Source organism: Myotis myotis, unplaced genomic scaffold (assembly GCF_014108235.1).
Source record: "Myotis myotis isolate mMyoMyo1 unplaced genomic scaffold, mMyoMyo1.p scaffold_m19_p_3, whole genome shotgun sequence".
Taxonomy (NCBI): Eukaryota; Metazoa; Chordata; class Mammalia; order Chiroptera; family Vespertilionidae; genus Myotis; species Myotis myotis.
In genome coordinates this window covers 205357520-205383132 of record NW_023416335.1, presented here as the reverse complement: position 1 = coordinate 205383132, position 25613 = coordinate 205357520, and the positions used below count along the sequence as shown (strand labels likewise).

Genomic DNA, 25613 nt, shown 5'->3' with positions numbered 1-25613 from the left:
ATAAATTGTAGAAGAGAAATACTATACTGCTAGCATCAATTTAAAATTTGTTGGACTACATATTGACAACTTGTAAAATGCTAAAAGAGGTTATATATTTCAGATACATCTATTCCCTAATTGCTTTAAACCTTTTACTAATCTTGTTCTCACGACCACGTAACTCCCATCTCTTCTTCAGTGCTTTAAAGAAGGAAACTAAAGTTCCTGGTGTAATATTTTCTCAAGATAAAGAGATAATAAAGTCAGTGCAAGAGGTTTAACAAGTTCACAGCATTCTTTGGGCCCCAAGCCCATTTCTGTTTATTTAATTACTTTCATCTCATTTTTGTTTTGTAACTCACATGCTGTCATAGCAGTGATTGTGATGGTAGTGATCCTATATAATAAAAGGCTAATATGCAAATTGTCCCCTTGGGAGTTAGACCAACCAGGAGTTTGACTGCCCGCTATGACGGTGCTGACCACCAGGGGGCAGCGTGGAATGAAGGAAGGCCCCAGCCGGCAGCTGAGGGAAGGAAGGCCCTGATCAGCCCTGATCGCCAGCCAGGCCTAGGGACCGTACCCGTGCACGAATTTCATGCACTGGGCCTCTAGTAGTATATAATGTTCTGTTTACTAAATAGTTAACATACTCGATTTTATTTGGGTCTGACATCATAGTGTTGTAGGCATTACTACCTATTTTACAGATGATGAAAATGTGTGTGTGTATTTGACTTTTTTTAACTAATAGAAATCAGTAATTGTTAAGTTAAAAAGTTTATTTCTATTATTTTGGTGTTGAATGGTTTAAGGACAGTAGATTAGGGGGATACATTTAGAAGTTCAACTTCATGTTTTTAGAAATCAGTTATTTTATTGGGACTTCAAATAGTATAGTTAACTTTTTATTAAGAATAAAATGTGTTGCCGAAACCGGTTTGGCTCAGTGGATAGAGCGTCGGCCTGCGGACTGAAAGGTCCCAGGTTCGATTCCGGTCAAGGGCATGTACCTGGGTTGCGGGCACATCCCCAGTGGGAGATGTGCAGGAGGCAGCTGATCGATGTTTCTCTCTCATCGATGTTTCTAACTCTCTATCTCTCTCCCTTCCTCTCTGTAAAAAATCAATAAAATATATTTAAAAAAAAAAAAAGAATAAAATGTGTTAAATATTTAGGTGACTAGTCATTGGTAAAGGAAAAAGTAATTATTTTCCATGAGGTTTTTTTTTTTGTTTTTTTTTTTTTTGATGCCCAGATAAGCATTAGATTATATTTATTGGGATAGAGAACTTACTTTTCCCCCCTTAAATTTAAGGTATTTTTTTAATAAAAAAAAAATTTATATGACTTCATTCAAAAGGTACAAAACGGTAACACAGTGAAAAGTTGCTTCCGCATTCCTGTCTTGAATTCCCCAGTATTTTTCCCCTAGAGTCAAAGGGTACCTTTTTGTATATAATTATTCCTTTTCCCCCCTCCTTTTAATTCAGTGGTACTGTGCTATACTTTGTTCTGAAGCTTTTAAAAAAACTCTTAAAGACAAGTAGTAGAGTATTTCATATTAGTATTTTAAGAGCATCCTCATCCCTCCCCAAAGGCTATATAGTATTTCATTCTATGGATGAAATAAATCCCTATAAAATGTGCTATATAACTCTATAATTTGTGTTCTTAATAGTGTAATGGTAGGTGCTTTTCTTAATGGTTTAACACAATTATCAACATCAGTTATTGTTCAGGACTGTAAAAGACTGATATTTCAGGAGCTTTTGTTGGTTTTTCATTACTGTATTGCCTCATTTTGACATGTCTACTTTTTGATTTCTGCTTGTTTAGATTTTTTTCTCTTGGTCCTCTCTTGTTTCTGATGTGGCTGCCTCTAATATAATATTCCTCTTTCCTCTGGTACTTATTCCCTACAGCTTCCTAGCTCCCTTTCCTAATTTGCTTTAATATTGGTGGGCAAGCAGCCAGATAATCAGTACAGAAATATTTCTAAAATAAAAACAAATAGATTTAGAAAGAAAGCCTGGAGGAGTTTTTCTGCTGATGAAAGTGCTTGAACATTTTGATGTTCTGGGTGCTTAGAGGGCCTTTTGCTTCCTGGTTATTACCATGTTCTACACCAATTCTGTCTAATAGAGATTGTTGGGTCAATGGAAATGTGTCACATCTGCCCTGTCCATTATAATAGCAACAGCCTCATGTGGTACTTGAGCACCTGAAATGTGGCTAATGGGACCAAGGAACTGAAATTTTAGTATTAAGGCTGAGGAACAGAAATCTTAATATTCATTTTTAATTTAAATGAGATGAAACTCAAATAACCACATGTAACAAGTGGCCACTGTGTAGACACATGGTTCTAGACTCTAGGTAATTAACTTCTATACAGCAAGCTTGATCATAGTGGAGCTTGGATTGGGATGCTATTATTTCATTGTGCTGAGCAAATTTATAGTATTGGGAGGGAGACAGTTCAGACTGTTTATGCTCAAATTAGCTTAAGTAAATGATTAGATTAGAACTGTTTTTTTATGTTAATATTATGATTTTTTTCAATCTAGTATTATAAAGCCATTGGTGCAGGCATGTAGTTATGATTTGTAGCTAGGGTAAAACTTTTATCCTTTTGTCCTTTTGGTAAGTAGGGAAAAATTAGTGGCACTCTAACTTTATTTATAGGACTTGGTTAGATAGTTGCCTGAGTGCCAGAAACTCCTACAAATAACTTTGACCTTCCCTAACAAAAGTCAAGGGGTAAAATATTCCATAGTAGATCTTAGTTGTGTGCAATATACACAGGATACTACTTTCTAATAGAGAAATCTATAACAAATAAGAAAAACCAATAAATGAATTATGGATGTTTTATAACTGCTAGGAGGAAAATAAAGAGAGCACAGTAATAGAGAATATGGACTTGTGGGGAAGGTCTCCAACTAGATAGAGTAGTCTGGAGTTTTATGTGAGGAGGTGTTATTTAAGCTGAGGTCTGAAAGATAAGCAGGAGCCGGCCTTGCAAAGAATGGAGGCAGGATGAGGAGGGATTTCAAGAAGAGGGGGAAAGGGTTACAGGGATGCCAGGGAGATGGATGGATTTGCTCTAGACCAGGAACTGCCCTGACACAAGATCAGTGTATTTAGAGTATAGTGATTGAAAGGAAGATAATGATATGAAATGAGGCTGGAGAGGCAGGCACTTAGCAGATCATCAAGGACCTTGCAGGCCATTATAAAGACTTCAGATAGAAAAAAAAATTAAGTGCAGTGTGAACTTACAGAACCAGAGAAGTGATATGATCTGATTTTCATTTTAAGAAGTCCCTCTGGCTGCTGTCATGAATGTTTTCAAGGGAAGCAACAATAGAGTGGAGGAACCATTGCGATATCCAGGAAGGAGTGATGCTAGTTTGGGATAAGGTGGTGGCAGTGGAGATCAAGAGAAGTCAGACACACAGGACCTACTAATGGGTTTGAGATGAGGGGGGAAGGCAAAGGGAAAGGTCTCTAGCTTTCATAATTGCACTCACCAAGGTGGGGAAAGCCAGGGGTAAGCCAGGTATTAAGGGTGGTGGCTACAGAGATTTAAGAGCCCAGTTTTGCACATGTATGTTTGACTTGCCTGTGAGACAGCTACACAGTCATATTGGAGCACGAGAAGAGGTTTAGGCAGAGATATAACTGTTCATTGTGAGCCTGTTGATGGTGTCGGAAGCATAGGGAATGGATGAGACACTGAAAAAGAGAGATGAGGATGAGCCCCCAGGAACACTTCCTTTTTAGAGGTCTGTTGGGGGAGAAGCCAGAAAAAGATACTGGGACGTAATCAGTGATGCAGGAAGAAAACCAGAAGTGTAGTATCTCAGAAGCCAGAAGAAGAGAATGCTTTAAGAAGGCTGCCAACTTTATGGAATCCTGCTGTGAGGTCAGATAAGCTGAGGACAGCACAGTGTCCATTGGTTTAAGTAACGTGGAAGTGGTTAAAACAATGGCCAGTTAGTTCCATACAGTGGGGAGCTTAGAAACTTAATTTTTAGTAGATTGAAGAAGAAATGAGAGGTGAAGTGGAGACAACTTTTAAAAGAAGTTTTGCTGTGCAGTGGTGAGCAGAGAAATGGTAGGTAGCTAGAAGAAGGAAAGGGGTTGAAGGAGACTGTTTAAAACCATGGTTCATTTAGCCACCTATTACTGGACATTTGTATTTTTGAAGGTTTTTTCCCTCCTTTTACAGATTGCTATAGTGTACTTTTTTCCACTCCAATGGGGATTTTCTAAGTTATGCTACTTGGAGGTGGATTGCTAAGCCATAGGCCATGCACATTTCAAAATTGGATATTGCCAATCTGACTTCCAGAGTGGATACCAGTGTCTACTTTCCCCATCAGTATATGAGAGCAGAGGGAGTTTTTCTGAAGATGGACATGTGTTTATTTGTTGGCCTGACAGTAATGATTAGAGAGGGAGACAGCGGATGATAACCAGCAGCACAGTCCTCCCCCAGGCTCGGCAGGGTGGGATACGTGAGTGCAAGTGGTGACATGGGCCTTTGATGCTAGGGATGCATCCTTCATTCTAACAGAATGTAAGGAGGAGGAGATGCATGCATTTCTAGATAGCATGGTAGATTTGGTGGACAGAAGAGGCTGCCTGAATGCTTCTCTTTTCTAAAATGAAGTATTTGGATAGAGCAACAGCTGAGAGTTGGGTGGTAAGGAGAGAATGAAGTAGGTTGGAGGAATAACTAAGAAATAGTAATAGTGATGAGTCCAAAGGCTTACAAGGGAGCTTCGGTAGGATTGTTTGGCATTCATTGTCAAGTGCCCGATTGAGGTTTGTGTTATGAATATATAATAAAGTCAGTCAACTACGTCATATGATTTACCTCCGCAACATTCAGCTGATTGTGCCCCGGCACAGAGGAGGCAGATACTTGTATTTAATCACGACGGGAGTATTGACAGATGGTAGTGATGGAGAAGACAAATTGTTGTGGATATTCACAAGGGAGGGGTTATAATTATGGACCATGGAGTGAGTGGAAGACAGGACTGGAGTGCATAGATAAATGAAAATATGGTTGGGATAGGGGACTTCATGAGCTGAGAAATTGTAGTAGAGGGGATGCCAGAACAAGTTAGTTAGAAATATGGTAGGCTATTTGAGAGTATGATTGAAACATACTAAAGAAAAGCAGAGCACTTAAGATAATACATTTTCCTCTTTTAGGGATGGTCCCTCTGGGTTTCCTAAAAATGGGGGTAAGAGCTCTTACACATCTTTCCTAGAGGTGAGCTTTGAGATGTACGTACCCTTTTCTGGAGCTCACTTTAGACATCATAGAGGGTAATAACAAGAGTTTCTGGAATCATTCTCTGAATGATGTCAATCATGGCAGCTGTACTGGACCAGAGTCCCAGGCTTTTGGAAATTCACGTACAGTGTGTGTACATGGAGTCCCAAACCTCTCTCCATCACTGATGGTGTGCAGTCTTGGTAAGGGGCAGAGGCAGACTGCAGGGTTCTAGCCAGGATAAAATTTCCAATGATTCTGGCAGTCTTGATTTAATTTTTATCAGTGAATAAGTGTATTGTAATTGAAATGATCTTGGAGTCTTAAAAACTTGTGTTCAGCTTTTGGCTTCTCTACTCATTTGCTGTGAGACAATGGGCAAATCATTTGACCATTTTAAGCCCCAATTTGTTTTTATGTGTGAAAAAGAGAACATAGAACTTACCTTACAGCGATATTGTGAAGATCCAATGAGATAACACATGCAGAGTTCCCGCACATGTGTCCTCAGGAAATAGTAGCTGGTGGTGTTATATTGAAATCAGCAAGCAGGGTGCTTAGTTAATGAACAGATGCCCTAACTGAAAAGTGGCAACCACATCTACCCCTTTCCTCCCTAAGTGTCTGCTGCTGCTGAGGACAGTGCGCTATCTTCACCAGCTTCTCAGACTTTAATGTGCATGTGAATCACCTGGGGCTCTTGTTACTGGGTTGATTTTGATTCTGTAAGTTTAGGATGGAGCCTGAGATTGTCCATATCTAAGAAGCCCCCAGTTAATGCTACTCTGCTGCTGCTGCTCCATGGTCCACATTTTGAGTAGTAAGATTCTAATAGAGACCTGCCCTCTGAGAATTTTAGCATAGATTCCCTTATTTGACTTTGATGGTTTGACACAATTTTTTTTTTCTGTTACTTCTTTGTTTCCTTCCTTCCTTTTTTTTCAGGTAGGGAAATGTGGACATGCAGGAGCATGAATAAAAAGATTCATTTAGCTTGCCTGTGGGAACTTATCTTAAGCTGAGAGGAAACAAAGTTTAAAGAGCCCCATTCTTTCAACTTTTTTCAAAAGTAAAATTCAGTTGGACCTCAGATGGCCCATTTCTATAGCTCAGTAATTGTGGTAAGTCTGTATTGTCTTTACCAATCCTGGAAGTGAAAGGAGTACCAATTATGTGCAGAGGGTTGCCTCTGATTTCTTTTGAAAAGTTTTCAGTGCCTGACTTCTCAGGAATATTTTTGAAAAATTGTGTTGGCTCCTCAGATGTCCATAGTTCCCCCACCAGTCTTTACACCCACAGAGAAACTTGCATAAAACACAACAGTCTCTTGAATGTTCAGACTATGAGGCAGGGAGTCTAAAATGTGGCTCCAAAGACTTGGAAGTAACCCGAGTATCCATTAGTAGATGAGTGGATAAAATAGCTGTGGTACATTTACACAGTGAAATACTACTCAGCCATGAAAAAGAAGGGAATTCTGTTCATTATGACAGCATGAACGGGCCTGGAGAACACTATGCTGAGTGAAATGAGACAGAGGAAGATAGGTACCATATGATTTCACTCATATGTTGAACCTAATGAAAAAACTGAACTACCAAGCAAATAGAGACAGATTCATAGATAGAGAGCAGACTGACAGCTGGGGAGGGTGGCTGGAGAGGTGGAGGGATTGAGCGAAAAAGAGGGGGGAAAAAGATAAAGAGCTCATTGACATGGACAACAGTGTGGTGATTGCGGGAGCTGGGAGGGGGTGGAAGAGGGTGTAGGGGGCATAAATGGTGAGAGGGAAAATTTTTTTAAATTCTTTAAAGTGTGGCTCTGAACCCTTTTTACCTACCATGCTCTTCACATTGGAAAACCCAGCACTTTCAGTAGCGGGATTTCAGGATACATTATACTAGTAAGGTTAGAATTACTGGCAGCATCCTTATTGCTGTCCTAGATAATCTGATTTTTCTTCCTCAGAAATAAGTATGCCAGACTTCCTCTGTGGGCCCTCCACAGAAGAGTTCCTTTTCTGATGCTCAAATTCACACATCCCCCCTCGCCCCCTCCCAAACTAATGTAAAGGCTGATAAGCTTCCAAGTACAGTAAGACAGTCTGATAAAATGTTCTGATAGAATTAGTATGTGTGTATCTTAATCCTATGTGTAAGACTGATCCTTTCCAGGGTGTCTTCCTACTGTGGAACTATTAGACCTTTGTGTCTCTCAGTCTGAATCCTGTGTAGCTGTAAAGCGTAGATTTCCTTATTTGACTTTGATGATTTGAGTCAATTTTTTTTCTGTTATTTCTTGTTTCCTTTCATCCCCCCCCCCCTTTTTTTTTTTAAGGTAGGGAAATGTGGACATGCAGGAGCATGAATAAAACGATTCATTTAGCTTGCCTGTGGGTTTTTGGAGGGTGTGTGTGTGTGTGTGTGTGTGTGTGTAGAAAACACACAGAAGCATTTGATTTTTGACCAGACTATTCCCCAGTTCTTAAAATTATGACCAGGAAAGGAAGAGATGCATTTAGAGTAGGAACTTATTAACTCTTCCTGTGGTTCCAAAGAAGTTTATAATGGTTGTACTCATGGGAGTTTTGGAGGTGCCAGAGTTTTTGTGACATATTTTAGTTTTTATTTCATTTCAAGGCTCCCTTTTCTCTGTGTATTTTCTCCTACTTTGATGCAGGAAAGCAGGAATATCTCTATCTTACCCTAAACTTGATGAAAAGATCAGACCATTAAAGTGACAGTCTGTGAAATTTTATTGTATTGTTTTTTGATACTTGTTTTTAAAATGAGTATTAACAATTTTGTGTTCCCAAGGAGCTTGAAAAAACCATAATCTCTTAGTGTGATTTTAATACAGTTATTTAGGATGTAGTATAGGGAGGTCTGGTGACATAAGCTTAGGCCATGGACTAGAGGAAAGTTGCATATAAACATTGATTATGGACATATAACACACTTTATAGAAAGTCAAGATTTGTTTTTCCATTAAAATGGAAAGGCTGTCTCATAAGTTGTTTTGTACTGGAAATGAGGTAATCTTGCCTTCAGAGGAAGCAGAGAAGTTCTGCCTAAAGAAAAAGAAAAGGTTTGGGTGAGGCTGAGAATACTGCCCCACCTCTTTAAGTTTACATGAGTTGGGAGTTGAAGGTGGAAGGAGAGAAAAGGTACATCTTCGTGCAGAAGATAAGGAAAAGTGACTTTTTTCTACCCTAAGAGAAAAAGAAACTTCACCTAGCAGATAACTCAGACCGGAGAGTGAGCATACCACCTACACAGGGCCTACCTTGAATGTGAGACTCGCAGACCTTGGAGATTTTAGAAGCAGGAGAGAGCTGTTCCAACATGTCTGAGGGAAACGGAACCCTGAGGCAGCTGGAAGGTGGTAGGGCTCTTGTTTTAGTTTAGTTTAATGAGTTAAAGGAGTGAAATACTCCTCAAAACACAGAAACCTTTGAGAGCGTATTGTGCACCTACTATGTGCATGGCACTAACCTAAGACTCCCTGGCCTGCCCTAACCGGTTTGGCTCAGTGGATAGAGCGTCGGCCTGCGGACTGAAGGGTCCCAGGTTCGATTCCGGTCAAGGGCATGTACTTGGTTGCGGGCACAACCCCAGTAGGGAGTGTGCAGGAGGCAGCTGATCAATGTTTCTCTCTCATTGATATTTCTAATTCTCTATTCCTCTCCTTCCTCTCTGTAAAAAAAATCAATAAAATATATATATATTTTTAAAAAAGACTCCCTGGCCTAAAATCAGTGAACTCTATCCTGAAAGATGTGGATAAAGGAGACAAGATTGGTAAACAGGATACCTGTAGTAGAAACTGGCAAAGGTGGTAACTGTCTTGTTACAGACACCAGGCTCCCAGAGGAGACATCAGTTACCACTGGGCTGGGCTTTTGGATTTGAACATGGAGAAATGGGTAGGCAAGCAAGGAACAATCAGGGGCATTGGCATATGGAGAAGTTAGCTGTTTTCTGAATAAAAACCACTAGAACAGATGATTTGATGTTCAGCATTGAACATAATGGATAAATGTATGTCTGCATATAGGAGGCACTTAATAAATGTTTGAACTGAACTGAATTAGAAAATGTGGTCTCCAGGAACATGGCAGATAGTTTACATAGTTATATCCTTTGTTCTAATTACAAGTTCAGAAGGAATAGTATTGTGTACCCAGTTTTTGGTTGAGAAAACAGAGGCCGGGGCAGGTTAAATAACTTTCCCTAGGCCATGATGATAGTAATTGGAGACCCAGATGGCAAACCCAGGTTTGGTATCTTGCTCTGTTGCCATTTCTAGGGGCTAAAAACTCACTTGACTCTGAAACCCTTATCCTTTCTCCTTTCAGAAGGGAGATGTGATCTGAAGTCAGAAGGTAGTAATAAAAAAGGCGGAAACTTATTTCAGTTTATATATAATGTTTTCTGTTTTAAAATCTAAGATTCAGAATTATTTGTGGTGAAACTTTATAAAGAACAGTGATGCAAGGCTGACGTTTTGGGGAGGGGATGTAGGCCCTGAGCAGGTTCTGTGTTCACGCTTGGCTTCTGCAAGGGGCTCCAGAAGAATTGGGGCAGAGAGGAAGCTTGGCTCCCTTCCCTTGATCTTGGAGGTCAGAGTTTTTTGATTGCTTCATTAATGTTTAAAGAACCCATCTTAAACTAGTTTATCTCTAGCACTAGAAACTGGTGCTGGTGGTTTATTACTAACCCGACCCGTCCCTGCCTTTTGCAATGATTTCTGTGAGTGAGGATTGTGTTTCTGGAAGTAGAATGACAGAGAGAGAGAGAGAGAGAGAGAGAGAGAGAGAGAGAGAGAGAGAGAGAGAGAGAGAGAGATAGATTCCCTAAAGGCAAATACAGAGAGAGTGTGCTGCACACTCCAGTTCAGACACACGGGGCTGGGAACTCCCAGAGAGAGAGAGAGAGAGAGAGAGAGAGAGAGAGAGCAGAGAGAGGAGAGGAGAGAGAGAGAGAGAGAGGAGAGAGAGGGGAGAGAGAGAGGAGAGAGAGAGGAGAGAGAGAGAGGAGAAAACAACAGAACAGTCAGCTGGAGAGGAGGGAGGAGGGGGGGAGGAGACTGGTTGTGTTTTGAAACTCAAGTGATTCTGGGGGGGAGTTTCTCCCCACCCTGAACCCTAGTCCCCTATTCTGGCACCTCCTTACCTACTGAAAGTGCCTTTTTGCAGTCCAGGATCAACTGACCACTGAGTGTGAGCAGCCCGGTCTGACATGATGTACCTCTGGGTGAGTACCGAGTGCTGTGGGTGAGGGTTTGCACTTGCTCATATAAGGAGTGGAAAGCTGCGAGATTCTGCTCTTGCACAAACGGCCTTCCCCACAGAGCACAGGCTGCCATGTACCCTTCTACTCACAGGTGTTGGGGTTTTAAAGCCTAGCAGTGATTGTGACATTGGTGGTGGTTGTTGTTTTTTAATGTTGTTTATCTAATTAGACTTAGGCGTAAGCGTGAGCTTCGGTGCAGGGCCATCCTCTGGGCTTGCTGGTAGCTTCACAGGAGGCGGATTGGGCAGGTGAAATGAGCTGGTCCCTTGAGCTGCTGCAGTCTTCCTGGTTGGTCAGGATACACCTGTGTTTTTGGGGATGGGGGTGGGGCACTGACTTCGATAATCAAACTATCTCTTTAGATATTGAAAGCCAGTAGGTGGCATGATTCTTAATAAGGAATAAACTTCTATAATTTTTTGGTCTAATCATTTTTATTGTCCTTCACAATAGTCTTGTGAAGTAGGTCACTGTTGTTATTAAATTTTTATGAGGGAAGTAATTAAGTCGCAAAGAGTGACTTGCTCATAGTTAGAAACCAAATCTATAGCAGCTAGAATAGTAATTAATAACCAGACATTTTAAAACATTTTATATTTGCCAAGAACTTAACACCTTATTTTACTTTAATTTATTGTTAACTATGACATTGTAATTTGGGATAAAGGGAAGCATAGTGGGGTTGGAAAGGTTTTTCATTTATGAAATGTGATAACTTTTAGGAGAATGACAGGGAAAATAATATAGGGAAAAAATAAGCCCTGCTTTTAGTTGGAAAACAAGAACATCTATAGTTTCTTGCAAAGATGGCCGTATGCTCTCTTGAGCAGACAGCTGTTGTGTGTTGCTAAGGGAGCCTCCTAGATGTGATGCCCTTGGCTACTAGCCAGCTTTTGAAAGTTTCACTTTGCCCTTTGCCCTTCAGCCTAGATGTCTGGAATTGCAGAAACCTACTTGGCTCAGGCAGGCTAAATTTAAAAATATCAGAAGGCAGAATTTTAAGTAGGTTTATAGAGATTGTGCTTGGTCACAGAGGGTGTGTGTGTGTGTGTGTGTGTGTGTGTGTGTGTTGGGAGGGGCTTTTCCTGCTTCTTCCTTTATATTTGAATATGACCTTGAAATATAATTTCCTCCCTCTATTGATTATTTTTTGTATTATTTGTGAGAAGTCAAAGAACTTTTCTGGCATACTATGTGCTTTAAGTACTTTTCATCTCCCTATGAACTAGATATCTGTGTCCAGGGTCTTTGCAGCCTTGTCCGTGGGACGTTTAGCTATCTGTTGACCAGAGGACGGGATATTCTGTCTTTGGATTTGTTTGGAAGAGGAGTTATGAAAGGAAGCAAGTTGAATTAATTTCATTTCCACTCACTTAGGTTTGAAGAAAGCAGACAGTGACAGTCTCCTCAGTTATTTCCTTTGTGCTTAAATTAGTTATTTGTAAATTTCTTTCAATCCCCTTCACTTATTGGCCCTAGAACAGAGCTTCCCAGCCAGAGTACCACATGTTGGATTGAGATACATGTATGCTCTCACCCCTTGGAGCAGTCAGGTGGGGCCTAGGGTTTCCCTGGTCTCTGGGACCATGTGTATATGTGTGTGTGCGTACAAACATTATATACCCGACAATTGAATGTTTGATAGCTCTTTCTAGAGGGTAAAAAGTGAGTTAGCTCTATCTCTTTGTTATCTGCATTGTCTAGCCCAGTGCCCTACACATTTGTTGAATTCATTGAAAATGTCCAGGAGGAGCCATAGCTGCATGACATCTAGATATCAAGAAGGCGGTCAGGCATTAAGTGGCAGGCGCTGAGGAGGTGCTGTGGAGAAACTGGACGAGGAATAGGAGATGAATTTGTTTAGGCCAGTACCCAGCCATTAGACATTGAGCAATCATTTAACTATTCTGAGCCTCCATAAACTAATAGGACCTATTCTAATTCTAAAGCTCTGTGAAGTGAATTTCATGTAGCAGTACGTATGCCAGAAAAACACTCAGTTGTGCCAGAATGTTTGGGTCCTGGAAAACACGAGCAAGCTGTGAAGCATATTACCTCCATTGCCTGCTTGTTTGGGTACCGGCAGTGAGTTAAAGGTACTGTTTCTGAGTATTCTAGAAAAATTACTGAAGTATGTTCAGTTGTTAATACCAATGAGTGGTGTGGACCTTTTTAAGACTGTAGAGCTGGGGAGTAAACGTTAGAGCTCATCCAAGCATTTCAGTTTGTGTAGTTAGGTGCGGCTCATTAACTTGCCCCTGTGAGTCTAGAACTCTGAGCTAGAATGCCGTCCTGTGCCCTGTATATGTCTCTTTGTCAGATCTTCTCCCCACTTTCCTATTGAGTTGTCCTTTTTAGTGAATGTGGTGGCATCAGTGGACAGCATGATGTGGTGGAAAGAAAATGGCTTTAGAGCCTTTACTAGATGTAAATCCCGCCTCTGTCATTTCCAGTTGTGTGGCTGTGAACAAATTACTTAACCTCTCTGAACCTCAGTTTCTTCATTTGTCACATAGGGAAAAGAATGCCTGTCACACAGGATCATTGTGAAGACATGAGATAATCTCGGAAACATGCTTACCATAGTGGATGGCACATAGGTACTCAGTAAATATCTATGAAGTATTCATTATGTCATTTCTTCCCTCCTCTTCGTTGTCTAAAACAGGGAGGGTAACACTTAATACATGACTCCTGTATTGAGGGAACTTACTTATTTGATTGTATAATTTTTACTCAGTAAACAAAATTGCAGACAAATTCCCAGAAGGCACATGTGTTCTCCCTATCTGCGTTGATCTTAGCAGGTTCTGTTTACTTATATTCTATATGGATGAACTTCTGGATCTCATTTTGAATTGTTGCATTATCATAGTTTAATCCTGTCATCGTCGTCGTCGTGGTCTCCTCCTCCTCCTCTTCCTCCTCCCCCTTCCCCTTCTCATCCTCCCCCTCCTCCTCGTCCTCATCCAAAGATATTTTCCCCATTGATTTTGAGAGAGATAGAGAGAGAGAGAGAGAAAGAGGAGAGAGAGAAGCATCAATGTGAGAAAGACACATCGGTTGGTTGCCTCCTGCACACTGCCCTGACTAGGGCCGGGAATCAAACCTGCAACTCAGGTATGTGACTTTGACCAGGAATTGAACCTGAGATTCTTTGGTGCATAGGCCAGTGGATAGGCCATCACTGGCCAGGGCAATCCTTTCTTCTTAATAAATCAGTTCAACCAACTTTTGATGAGTACCTATAATGGGTAGAAGACTGTGCTACCAGCTGTTACATATGCAAAGATGATTTAAGATATCTCATGCCCTCAAAGAATTTATAACAGTGATAGCGATTGTGCATACACAGATAATAATGATTTTTCTATGATGCTATTCCATTAAGAAAGTGCTTTTATTTGTTATCTTATTTCACCCTCACAGCAGTGCTAAGGGCTGAGTATCATTATCTCTATTGTACAAATGAGGAGACGGATAGAGAGTGCATGACAGTAAATGGCAGAGTTGGAAACTTAGCATTATCTTTTTCTTTTTTTTTCTTTTTTAACTCTGGCTCTTCTTTTTTTCCACACTGTCCTCTTTGGGGAGAAGCTAATGTTTTTGTTGTGTTAACTTTAAACCATTTATTGAGTGATAACATTTATGTTAGGCTTATATCTTACTTAGTCCTCAACACACCTGAGAATTAGCTATTATCTTCATTTTACAGATGAGAAAGCAGAAACTTCAGTAACTTGCTACAGTCACACAATTTAGAATTGACAGAGGTAAGATTTGAACCCTGGTCTGTCTGGCCTTAGAGCTTATTACACCACATTTTCTTTTCTTTGTTCAATAGTGTCAGGTTTTTTCAGCATAATATAGGCAGAGTAGAGAAGTGAAGATAAGGTAACCTGAATTCTGTTTCCATATCCATTAATTACTTGAGACAAGTTACTAAACTGTATGTATGTTGATTTTCCAGTTGTAAAAAGGATATGATAGTTCTTGGGAAAACATTAATGGAGTAATCTTGGAAAAATGTATTTCAGCCATTTTAGAAATAAAGTAGTAACTGATGGCTTTATCATAAAACATGGAAACGATGTGCTGTGAGCCAGAAGACAGTTTTGGTCTTGGTGGTGCCATTTGTCAGTGTATGACCTTTCTAACATTAGTTTTTTAATCTTTATAATGGGACTTTTAATACCTAACAGATTATTGAGATCATATGTGTTAAAGTTTTTTGGAGGCATTTTGTACTAAGCAAAAAATAAGGTAATGATAATAACAACAGCTGTTATTCAAATTACAGTCAGGCTGATCTTTTAATTACTGCTCACTGCTTATTGCTATTTTGCCATTCTAATTGCTCTACATAGTTAGCGAACTAGACTTAATAGTAAATTAAGTCATCACAAAAGTAGGAACAGTTTTGTTCAGATAACATTGAAGGCCAGGTACTGTCACTAGATACTTGGCAGCGAAAAGCCATTAAAAGATTTTAAGTAAGATTGGAGTAGGCTGGAGTGGAGTTTATAATTAGATTTGTTTTTTAAAAGTTATCTACACAGATTAGAGGGGAGTAAGCTGCATAAAGAAGTTAGGTGGTTGTTGTGTAACTAAGTGACAGAGAATGATAATGACAACATGTGCTAGAGAGAACTAGAACTGTGTGACCGATATTCATAGGTCAAAGTGACAGGATATTGTCATGATTTGGAAGAGGAGAGATATTCCGAAGGTAAAATTGGTAAGATATTGCCATGATTTGTAAGAGGACCAGGATTGTGGGGTTTTATTTGTTTGTTTTTTATAAGAATAAAGGTGAAGGGGATAATGAGTTTGATTTGGGGGTAACTTTGAGATGTTCAAGGGGAAATACTGCTTAGATAGTTGGCTACCTTGGTCTGGAATATAAGGAAAGATATGCAGGCAATAGTAACTGAACCTGTAGGCAGGTATGATGATGGCTTAAGAGGAGAATGACATTTAGGGAGAAAATGTAGAACAAAAAGAGAAGTTAATGCCTGATATAGGAGATGAACCCTCAAAGGAGGCAGAGAACAAGGTTCCGGAGAACTTGCTCTTCAGGAGGAAAACCAGGACACTAGGAAATTAAGATAAAAGAGTGTCAGGAAGCCCAAGCCAGCTTTGCTCAGTGGTTAGAGTGTTGGCCCTGGGCACTGAATGGTCCCCGGGCACTGAACGGTCAAGGGCACATACCTTGGTTACAGGCTCAATCCCCTGCCCCTGGTTGGGGTGCATGTGGTAGGCAACCAATCTTTGTGTCTCTCTCATATCGATGTTTCTCTCTCTCTGTCTCTTCCCCTCCCTTCCACTCTCTCTAAAAATAAATGGGGGGTTGGGGGTGGGCAGAGAATATCCTCAGGTGAGAATTAACAAAAGAGTGGCAGGAAGAGAACCAAAATATGAGTTTAACAACATGGAGGTCATTGATAATCTTTGCAAGGGTTGTTTCTCTGAACTATTGAGGGCAGAAGCCTGAGAGTAGTGGCGTAAGTTGAGGAGTTCATGGGTAGGCAAGGAAATGGAGATTGAATTAGTGGACGTAGACAATTGTTGGAAAAGTTTGACTCTGAAGGAATGTAGAGAATAGCTAGAAGAGTATCAGGAGTAGAAAAGGTTTGTTTTATTTTAAATAAAAGAGACTTAACCATGTTTAAAAGCTAATTGAATAAATTTATTTGAAAAGAAGTGTACTATGTAAGAGGAGGGATACATGCTCTTATACTTTGGGGAAATGGTATTGGCTCTCCCATTTAACAGGAGGCAAAGCAGATGAGGACAGACGAGCTAACGGCATTTAGGAGTTCAAAAAGTCCTTACAGAGAGAAGGTAGAAATCAGAGTGGGTGAGGTGTGAAAAGGGTCATTAATTTTCCAAAGAAGAAAAGATTGGTGAAAAAGTATTTATGTTTGGGAACCATATATAATGGTTTTAACCAGGAATTGAGATTATACCAAATAAGCTGGACTAAGAGAAAAAGGGACAAGGGAAATAAGATTTTTGAAAAGGACTACATATAGGATTGGACCCTAGAATCAGAGTTGGCTTAGGAGGGAAATAAGAACTTGAGAAGGAAGAGGAGTAGGGAGGAAGGGCAGGAGGAGGAATGAAAAAGTGTTAGGATCATCTTGTCGATTAGAGGATCAAGTGGGTTGGAGAAATGCTGGCGTGGGAAAACTACTAGAGCAAGCCAACTTGATGGTATGAAAGAATGCTTGAAATGCTTAAGATTTTTGGAGATGGTATGGTTATTGATGATGACAGTACTAGGACATGAAGTTAGATGGGTGGTTTAGGTTAAGTGGAAAAATATATACTTCGTGCTAAAGACATTAAAACAACAACTAGGAGGCCAAGGTATTGGATGAGTCATCTGTGTGGTTGTTGAAGAATAAGACTAACAAAGAGGGTGAAGACAGGGAGCCCTGTCCTGAGACTTGAGCAGATTGGCAGGTGATACCTGTTTCAGAGGATCTGCAGTTTGGGTGGAGAGAAGAGAAGTGGTTTGGAAGTAGAATTGGAAAGCAAAGAGGATACTTGGAAGGTCAACACTAAATGGAAAACAAGGAGGATGCTTGCCCCTGCTGGAGGTATGTGATGCGTAGGAGTAAATCTCCCACTGTGGAAGGAGCAGTATTCTCAGGGCCAGCCAGGTTTCCTTTAGAGCAGTGGTCCTCAGCCTTGGCTGCACATTGGAATCACCTGGGAATCTTTCTAAAATCCTGATTTCTGGGCCCCATCCTCCGGAAATTCTGTTTCTTTGTTATGGGGTGGGGCCACAACATTAGTAATAAAGAAACAGAATTTCCAGAGGATGAGGCCCAGAAATCAGGATTTTAAAAAGATTTCCAGGTGATTCTAATGTGCAGCCAAGGTTGAGAACCACTGCTTTAGAGCAAAAAGGTGAAGGGAACATCACAGGAAAAAGAGTACGTGTATGGAAGAGTTTGCTGAGGATAGCTCATGGCTTCTAGGGCACAGAGTAGGAGATGAGTTCTGATGAGTGGATGTACAGAGCTGTATGGGGTGAGCCATCTGAAAGGGAGGGGACATCTGATAATGATTGAGGTAAATGAGGCTATAAGCCAGGATGGAACTGTTCCCTTGAAAAAAATTGGGTGATTGCTTAAACCTTTAAGCCAGAGCAATAGTTCTCAAACTTCAGAATGCCTGGCCCACCTCCAGAATTTTGGATTCATTAGATCTGGGTGGACCTGGGTATTTACATTTCTAATTAATGCCCAGGTGATGCTGATGCTGCTGGTCCAGAGACCACACTTCAGAAACTATTGTTCCCGAGAAACTAGTGTGGCTGGGTTGTGAACGGTAGCCCAGTACGATGTGTGGCCTGGGTGCCGGGCAGAGGTTTTCTCGGAACAGCTATGTCAGGCATCTCTCTGACTTCGGCAGTTTAAGAAGGAAGTGAGTATATGATCATTTCTTTTGTGAGAAAGCGGTTTGTAAGTGGTTCAGTTTGATTATCATCAAACATTAATTGAATGTCTATGTTTTGCAGCAGTGAGGATACCAAAAGTTGTAAAGTCCACCCCTTTCCCCCCCAAGAATAATGGGGTAAAGGGGCACAGAAGTTAAATAGATAAATAATACATTGTAGCAAAGATTACATTGTAGGTGGTAATGGGCCGTTGTCAACGGGAGTTCAGAAAAATAGGCAATCACTGAGGATGGGATTGGTTGGGGAGGGTTTCTTGAAGGAGGTATAATTTAAGCTAGATTCTGGCAGGACTAAACAGAGACAAGCCAGATGGAGAACTGGCATAAGCAAAGGTATGGTGTCAAGTATGAACATGAAACTTGACTACTCAAGAATCCCATTACTTTCATCCTGGCCCAAGCCACCATTATCTCTTGCCTATATTATTATAATAATTTTCTAACTAGCCTCCCTGCTTCTGTTCTTCTGCACCCCTCTCCCAAAGTCTGTCCTCAACACAGCAGCCGGAGTGCTCCTTTTAAATGTCACATTATATTGCTCCTCTGTCCAAAACTCTCTAGGGGCTTCTTATCTTACTGTAAAAATCAAACACCCTACCCTGGCCTTTAAGGCCCTTGTATGACTTGTTTCCCTGACTAAGTTCTTGAACTCATGTTTATATCAAACATGCCCTTGCCTCAGGGCCTTAGCACTTGCCTACCTCCCTGCTCTTTCTCCAGATATCAGTACCACTCTCTTGTATACATGAAATCTCTACTCAAATGTCATGTTATCATGAGCATCCTATGTACTGTAAATGGTAATTCCCTACCTCTCTGTGCAATATTTCCCATCCCCTTTTTCCCCCGTCTTTATTTTTCTCCATATCACCTACCACCATCTGATCTGCTGTGTATTTGTTTGTTTAATGTCTTTCTCCTCCAACTAGAATGTAAGCTCCATGAGGGCACTGGTGTATCCTCTGTGCCTAGAAAGGTGCTTGGTACATAGTGGGCACTGATTGGGCATTTGTGGAGTGAAAAGAAGGGAGGAAGGAAACTTTGGAGGGAAAAGTGAAGAGGCCAGTCTCATTGGAAGAGACAGGAATGGAAGCAGTGTTTGATGGGTAAACCAGAAGATGTTGAATGTTAGATAATTACTTTTATAGAAAATAGGAATTATTTTTAAAAATCCAGTAAGCCAATATTTAACTTTCTTGAAATAGTGCTTTGTAATTAGGTTCTGTGGCTAGGATGGCTTGGGGAGGGACCAGAAGCAGCAATAGCAATTACTATTGTAGTTGTTCAGGTATGAGGTAACTAGGCCTTGGGATCAGGGTTTGGAAGTGAGTACAGTTTTTAAGTAGAGTTGAAGCCTTATGTATGAGTGCTAAAAGATGAAGTTTCCAGTTGTATAAAAAAGCTGCCTTGTTTTGATATGTATGTTTTAATATGGCACTTAACCTTAAACAATATAATTTGTCATGTTTCAAACCAGAATATGGGCTTTTATTGTTTTAGAATTTATAAATTAGGGAATAAATTTGTAAGCAATTAAGCAAGTATTCGTTCTAGTAGATTTTAAATTGTACGTTTGGGAAGGGTAGAAAATCAGCATGATCAAAGCATACATGTAAGTGAAGGGAGTGGACACAGGGGCTACAGTATCTCCCAGCACACTTGGTATCCTCATGTGCTGCACAAAAATAGGTATTTAATGAATGTTGCTGATCATCAAACTTTCTACCAAAGTGATGATCTAACATTCAACATCTTCTAGAAATTGCTGTCCCTCAAAAGAAATGATCATATATTCACTTCCTCCTAAGTGCCAAAGGCAGAGATGCCTGACACAGCTGTCCTGAGAAAACCTCTGCCCATCACCTCAGGCCCTTTAGTTTCTTTTTCAGTGAATAATGTAGGTATTAGGAGTTATGGTCTTCCTTCGCTAGCTACCTTTTCCCTTCTTTGTTCTGGAAATAGGTGCTGCCTTTAAAACTTGAGATCTGGTTTTAAGCATTGCCTTCTTGTGTGTGGTTAGCCTTCTCTGATGAATGTGAGCTTGCTGCTCTTCCTCACAAATGCTTTTTTGGCATCCTTCACTATTACAAAATGAGATAACATACAGTACTTTTAATAAAAGGCCAGCATAGAATAGGCACTCCACAAATATTGTTTGAAAGGTTAATTAAATATTCTAAATATAATGGACTGTCTGTGTAGCAAAGTGTCCAACTAAAATATTGGGTTTTGCTTCCACTTAACTCAAAGTGTAGGTTCTGTATTCTTATTTGTGTAGTAACCCAGATGGTATTTTACTTGCTTATTTGAATCTAGACCATTAAATCAGAGGTAAAATAAATCAAAGCCTACTTTTTATTCTTTAACTGTCAAGTTATTTTTCCTGAGTGTGAGATGAACCCTTTAATCACTGGCCAAATTGTCATATCCATGAAAATCAGAAATAACCAATTACAGCTTCATTGAATATTACATTATATGATGGTTACAGTTCTGTTTGTGGCTCAATCATTAACCTACTCTGTGATTATAACAAGTCACAAGATCTTTATGCTCTGTGTTTTATCCATAAGATGGGCATAATGTTAGTTCACTCACATTGTTGAGTGTTATTTCTCAAATAAAATGACATCTAAATAAAAATATTCTAAAACGATTTATTTTTTATTTATTATATTTATAGTTGCCAGTTAGATAAAAAGCAGTGAAATATTTTTTGCCAAGTTCATTTTGAAAGTCTCACTAAACATTACAATTTAAAAGCAGATGGCAATGTGGGTGGGACATGTGTTTGGAGGATAACAGTTGCTGTTGTGTGTATGTTCCCCTCTGCTATATTCATTAATTCTAGATGATTATTTTTATTCTTTTGTTTTCTTGTTTAACTTAATTAAATTAATTAAAAAATAAGTTTTCTGTACTTATTGAAAGTCAGAATGGTATTTTTGTATGTTACTCTAGTAGTAGATGTTTGCAGATTTCATCCAATACCAGAGAAATTTTCAAGATTGTTAAAAAACAATTGAGATCAGAAAGGAGAAGGAATAGAGATTCCCAAGGGCCTCCTATGTATGAGGCACTGGGTTTTGGCCTTTCACAACTATTATTTTATTATGTTATTATGAAATAATTTTATAATGTAGAAACAAGAGTCAAACCATGCAGAAAGGCTGAAATTTTTCAAAATCAAGTACTGGCTGCTTTTTTGTTTAACAGTCCTTCCTTCAATTCTTTTCTCTCCTCTCACACTTTACCATAATCAGCAAGAAGAAATCAGAGGGCACCTTCAATGTTTTGCTTGGAACATTGTCTTGCTTCAGCCGGTACTCCTAAACAATGTGCTATAATGCTTCCAATAGTCTGTGAGAGACAGCTTCTAAGATGGCCCCAGTGATTCCCATTCTGGTATGCTTGCTCTTGTGCAATCTCTTGCCATTGAGTATAGGCTGGCCCTAGGGACTCACTTCGAAGTAACAGAATATAGCAAAAGTGATAGGATGTTACTTCCAAGATTTGGTTACAAAGAGACTGTCTTTTCTCATCTTGGGTGCTTGCCCTCTCTAGCTCTTTCTGTATGGGGTGCTTCTACAGCAGAAATCTAAAATGTGGGAGTGACTTTGTAACTGGGCAATGGCCTTTGAGGAGAGTGTTAGTGAAAGAGTACCTTGAACATGTTGCTTATAAAATCTGGGACTTTGAGGAGATTGCCATGAGGGCTTAAGGAAAGGAAACTGGAAGAAAGGGCAAAGTTTAGCAACACTATTGTTTGTAGTTATGGAAAGCAGCAAATGTGCCTAATGAACTGGGAGATCTAGCTATGTAAATTTCCAAGCAAAACATTGAAGGTGCCCCTGGTTTCTTCTTGCTGCTTATAGTAAAGTGTGAGAGGAGAGAAATGAATGGAAGGAAGGACTGTTAAACAAAAAAGCAACCAGGACTTGATTTTGAAAATTTTCAGCTTTTCTGCATGGTAAATGATAGTAAAATTAAGACATGGATTCTTAGCAAAGATCCGTTCAAGGGCACTGCCAGGAGAATGGTAGTTTAAAGATGAATCTGAGAGTGTGGCTGTAAAACCTTTTTTTTTTTTTTTTTTTAATTATTGATTTTTTACAGAGAGAAAGGGAGAGAGACAGAGAGTCAGAAACATCGATGAGAGAGAAACATCGATCAGCCACCGCCTGCACATCCCCCACTGGGGATATGCCCACAACCCAGGTACATGCCCTTGACCGGAATCGAACCTAGGACCCTTCAGTCCGCAGGCCGACGCTCTATCCACTGAGCTAAACCGGTTTCGGCTGTAAAACCTTTTTTAAGACAGAAAAATCGAAAGTAGTACTACCTTAAGTCACACAAAAGGCTTCTCAAACACTAGGGCTTCTAACCTTTTTAGTAGGAGCATAAGGTTGAAAAGGGCAATGCTTCATGGTTTTCTTTAACCCTTTTTGTATCCTCTTTCTTTTTGTTTTATTTTATTTTTTAATCCTCATGGAGGAGTGAGGATATTTTTCCATTGATTTTTTTTATTTTTTTATTTTATTTTATTTTATTTTTTTTTAGAGAGACAGAGAGAAAAACATCAGTGTGACAGGGACACATCAATTGGTTGCCTCCCACAGGCTCCGACCAGGGGTGAAGGTCGGACCTGCAACCCAGGTATGTGCCCTTGACCAGGAATCGAACACGAGACCTTCTGGTGCACAGGCCAACACTAACAATTGAGCACACCAGCCAGAGCCTTTTCTTTTTATTATATGAGTCCATGCTTATAGACAGTCTTTCTAGTTCTGTATTTATTCCTGCAAGTCATTTCCTACCTGTGTGAGGAACTATCTGATCAATGTGCAGTCTTTTTTTTTTTTTAATATATTTTATTGATTTTTTACAGAGAGGAAGGGAGAGGGATAGAGAGTTAGAAACATCGATCAGCTGCCTCCTGCACGCCCCCCCCCCACCCCCCCGGGGATGTGCCTGCAACCAAGGTACATGCCCTTGACCGGAATCGAACCTGGGACCCTTGAGTCCACAGGCCGACGCTCTATCCACTGAGCCAAACCGGTTAGGGCGCAATGTGCAGTCTTATCATTTAAGCTTTTCCTGTAAAATGAAGGCATTCACTGTACTAATGTCAACCATATTGAAGAAAATAGACATAAGCTATCCTCCAGTCATTCTAGATTCTAACTCTATTGATGTGTTGTCGTTCCTCCCCTTCTCCCACTGCCTTTACCCTTGTTAATATTACAAGATCACTGCAGGTATTTTTTTTTTTTAAAAATGGGGTTTTTAAAATCTGTTAATAGTTGGAAAAACATTGAGCTGAGAAAAGAGCATTAACAGTTTTTCTTAGGACAGAAAGGATCATTAAATCTCTTTGAAAACCAAATAATGTGCTCTTGATTTCGCTTCCTTTGCATCTGTTTTACATTGAAATTCAAGCCTATTCTTCCTCATAGCTCAAACCAAGGCAAATTTCTTGCTGAGCAGTACTCAAGCCCGTCCCAAACTTGTTCTAGAGTTGTCACATTTTTGCGGTGAGTATTGGGTTCCGTGTCAGTGCTTGCACTGCTTTGACCCTTGGTTGCGCTCTTGCTCCTGTTGTAGCTCTCTCCCTGTGTAGATCCAAATCTTCCAAATAAGTGATGTTTCACTGACACATACTGTCCAAATTTTTTATTCCCTATTTTCCTGGTTTTGAAAGCATATATACCTCAAAAGGCAACCTTCTTCAAATGTAATTTAATTGCTTATGAGCTGTCATGCATCAGCCTAGAACATATGCATTTTGTAAATTCTGATTCCAGATTCCAAATACATCTCTAATAGGTTCTAGCTTCTTATACGTCTGGATCTCTTATGTAGCCTAATCATAGTATTTAACATATTTTTTTTAACTATTGACAGTACATAATTTTGTTGAAGAGAGAATGGATGTCTTCTTTGCTCCGTAACTACAAAACATTTATATTTTTAGATTTATAAACATTTTGGAATGATCAAAGAATTTTAAAAAATTTTAAATTATCTGTTTCTTTCCTTTACCTTTATATATATACTTACCTTCAGCACTTGGCCACTTATGAAATGTAAACTTTCTCACATTGTAAGAGATGAAAGAATACTGTCACATGTCCTTTTAGCAAAACTGGATGATCCCAGTTCTTGCAAAATACTTCATGAAGACTGGGTGGAGGTGGGCAAAATGGGGGGAAATGGGAGACATCTGTAATAGTTTCAACAATGAAAAAATACACTGCATGAAGAAGTACTTTCTGTTGAACTGAATCAAACCACCATAATACGTTTTGTTCTTAGAAATATATTGTTCAATATTGATTCTTGACTTTGGTTAAGATTATATCCTATGTTAGGATATAATATCTTTAAAAAGTCTCAAAATTTCGCTTACATATCAAATTTCACCATCATCAGTGGAAGCTTGACCTGGGGGTGGTAAACACATAATACAGTGTACAGATGGTGAATTGTAGAGTTGTGCACCTGAAACCTGTGTAATTTTGTTAACCAGTGTGACCCCAATAAATTCAATAAAAATTTAAAAGATAATGAATAAAAATCATCCAAAAATAAAAGAAAATTTCACCATCACCATTAGAATTTAGAGTGCTGCTATCCATGTTTGTATTTATTTTCAATTCACCTAATAGTTGTGGAACATTTTCCCATGTTAGTTTTTCTTTTCTTGTCATTATGGGTGGGCAGTGAAAAACTGAATTCCTAACTGTATTCAATGAAAACTAAGCAAACTATAAAGACAGTGTCTCCAGTCTTTTTTATTGCCTTCTTGAAAGGTGACACAGTACTTTGTACAGTGCAATAGGAAAACTGAAGGATGATGTGTTAGCGAGAATTTATTTCACTTTTGCATTATTCTTCTAAGTGAGCACGTCATTTATTTTATTATTTAGTCATTTTAAAAACATGGTTAGGAATAATTAATGAGCAAAGGTTGGTGAAAAATCACTCACAAACTTGTGGGAAAAACTACAGTTTTCCCCTTCTCAGATAATGACATCTTTTTGTTGCTTGGACCAGAAAAAGTTGGAGTTATCCTAGATCAGTGATGGTGAACCTTTTGAGCTCAACGTGTCAGCATTTTGAAAAACCCTAACGTAACTCTGGTGCCATGTCACATATAGAAATTTTTTGATATTTGCAACCATAGTAAAACAAAGACTTGTATTTTTGATATTTATTGTATATATTTAAATGCCATTTAACAAAGAAAAAAATGAGTTCTCGTGTCACCTCTGACACGCGTGTCATAGGTTTGCCATCACTGTCCTAGATCCTTCTTTCTCTCTCTCTTTTCAGTCTTATAAATCAGCAAACCCTTTAGGCTCTGCCTTTCAAAAATAACCTGAAGCTGACCCATTTTCACTAGCTCTACTACTTCCATCCTGGGTCAGTGCACCATCCTCTCTTGCCTGGATTATTGTAACAGTCTCCTACCTGGTCTCCCTGCTTCCACCATTGACTCCAAATAATTTATTCTGAGCACAGCATCAGACGTGATCCTTTAAAAATATAAATCTGATCATGCTCAA

General features: G+C 39.6%; 1 protein-coding gene across 23 annotated transcripts in view; it reads left to right on the top strand.

Annotated features, from left to right (window-relative positions):
* RBFOX2 (RNA binding fox-1 homolog 2) overlaps positions 1-25613 on the top strand; it is a 265267-nt gene that overhangs the window by 114082 nt on the left and 125572 nt on the right. The window contains exon 1 of one of the 23 annotated variants that reach the window (XM_036299496.1): positions 10313-10533. The exons of 21 other annotated variants lie outside the window; for them this stretch is intronic. In XM_036299496.1, the coding sequence (XP_036155389.1) occupies positions 10519-10533 (15 nt within the window). In that variant the 5' untranslated portion in view covers positions 10313-10518. Of the gene's footprint in view, positions 1-10312; positions 10534-25613 lie in introns of those variants that run through there. One more of the 23 variants, XM_036299492.1, reaches the window with a different exon arrangement.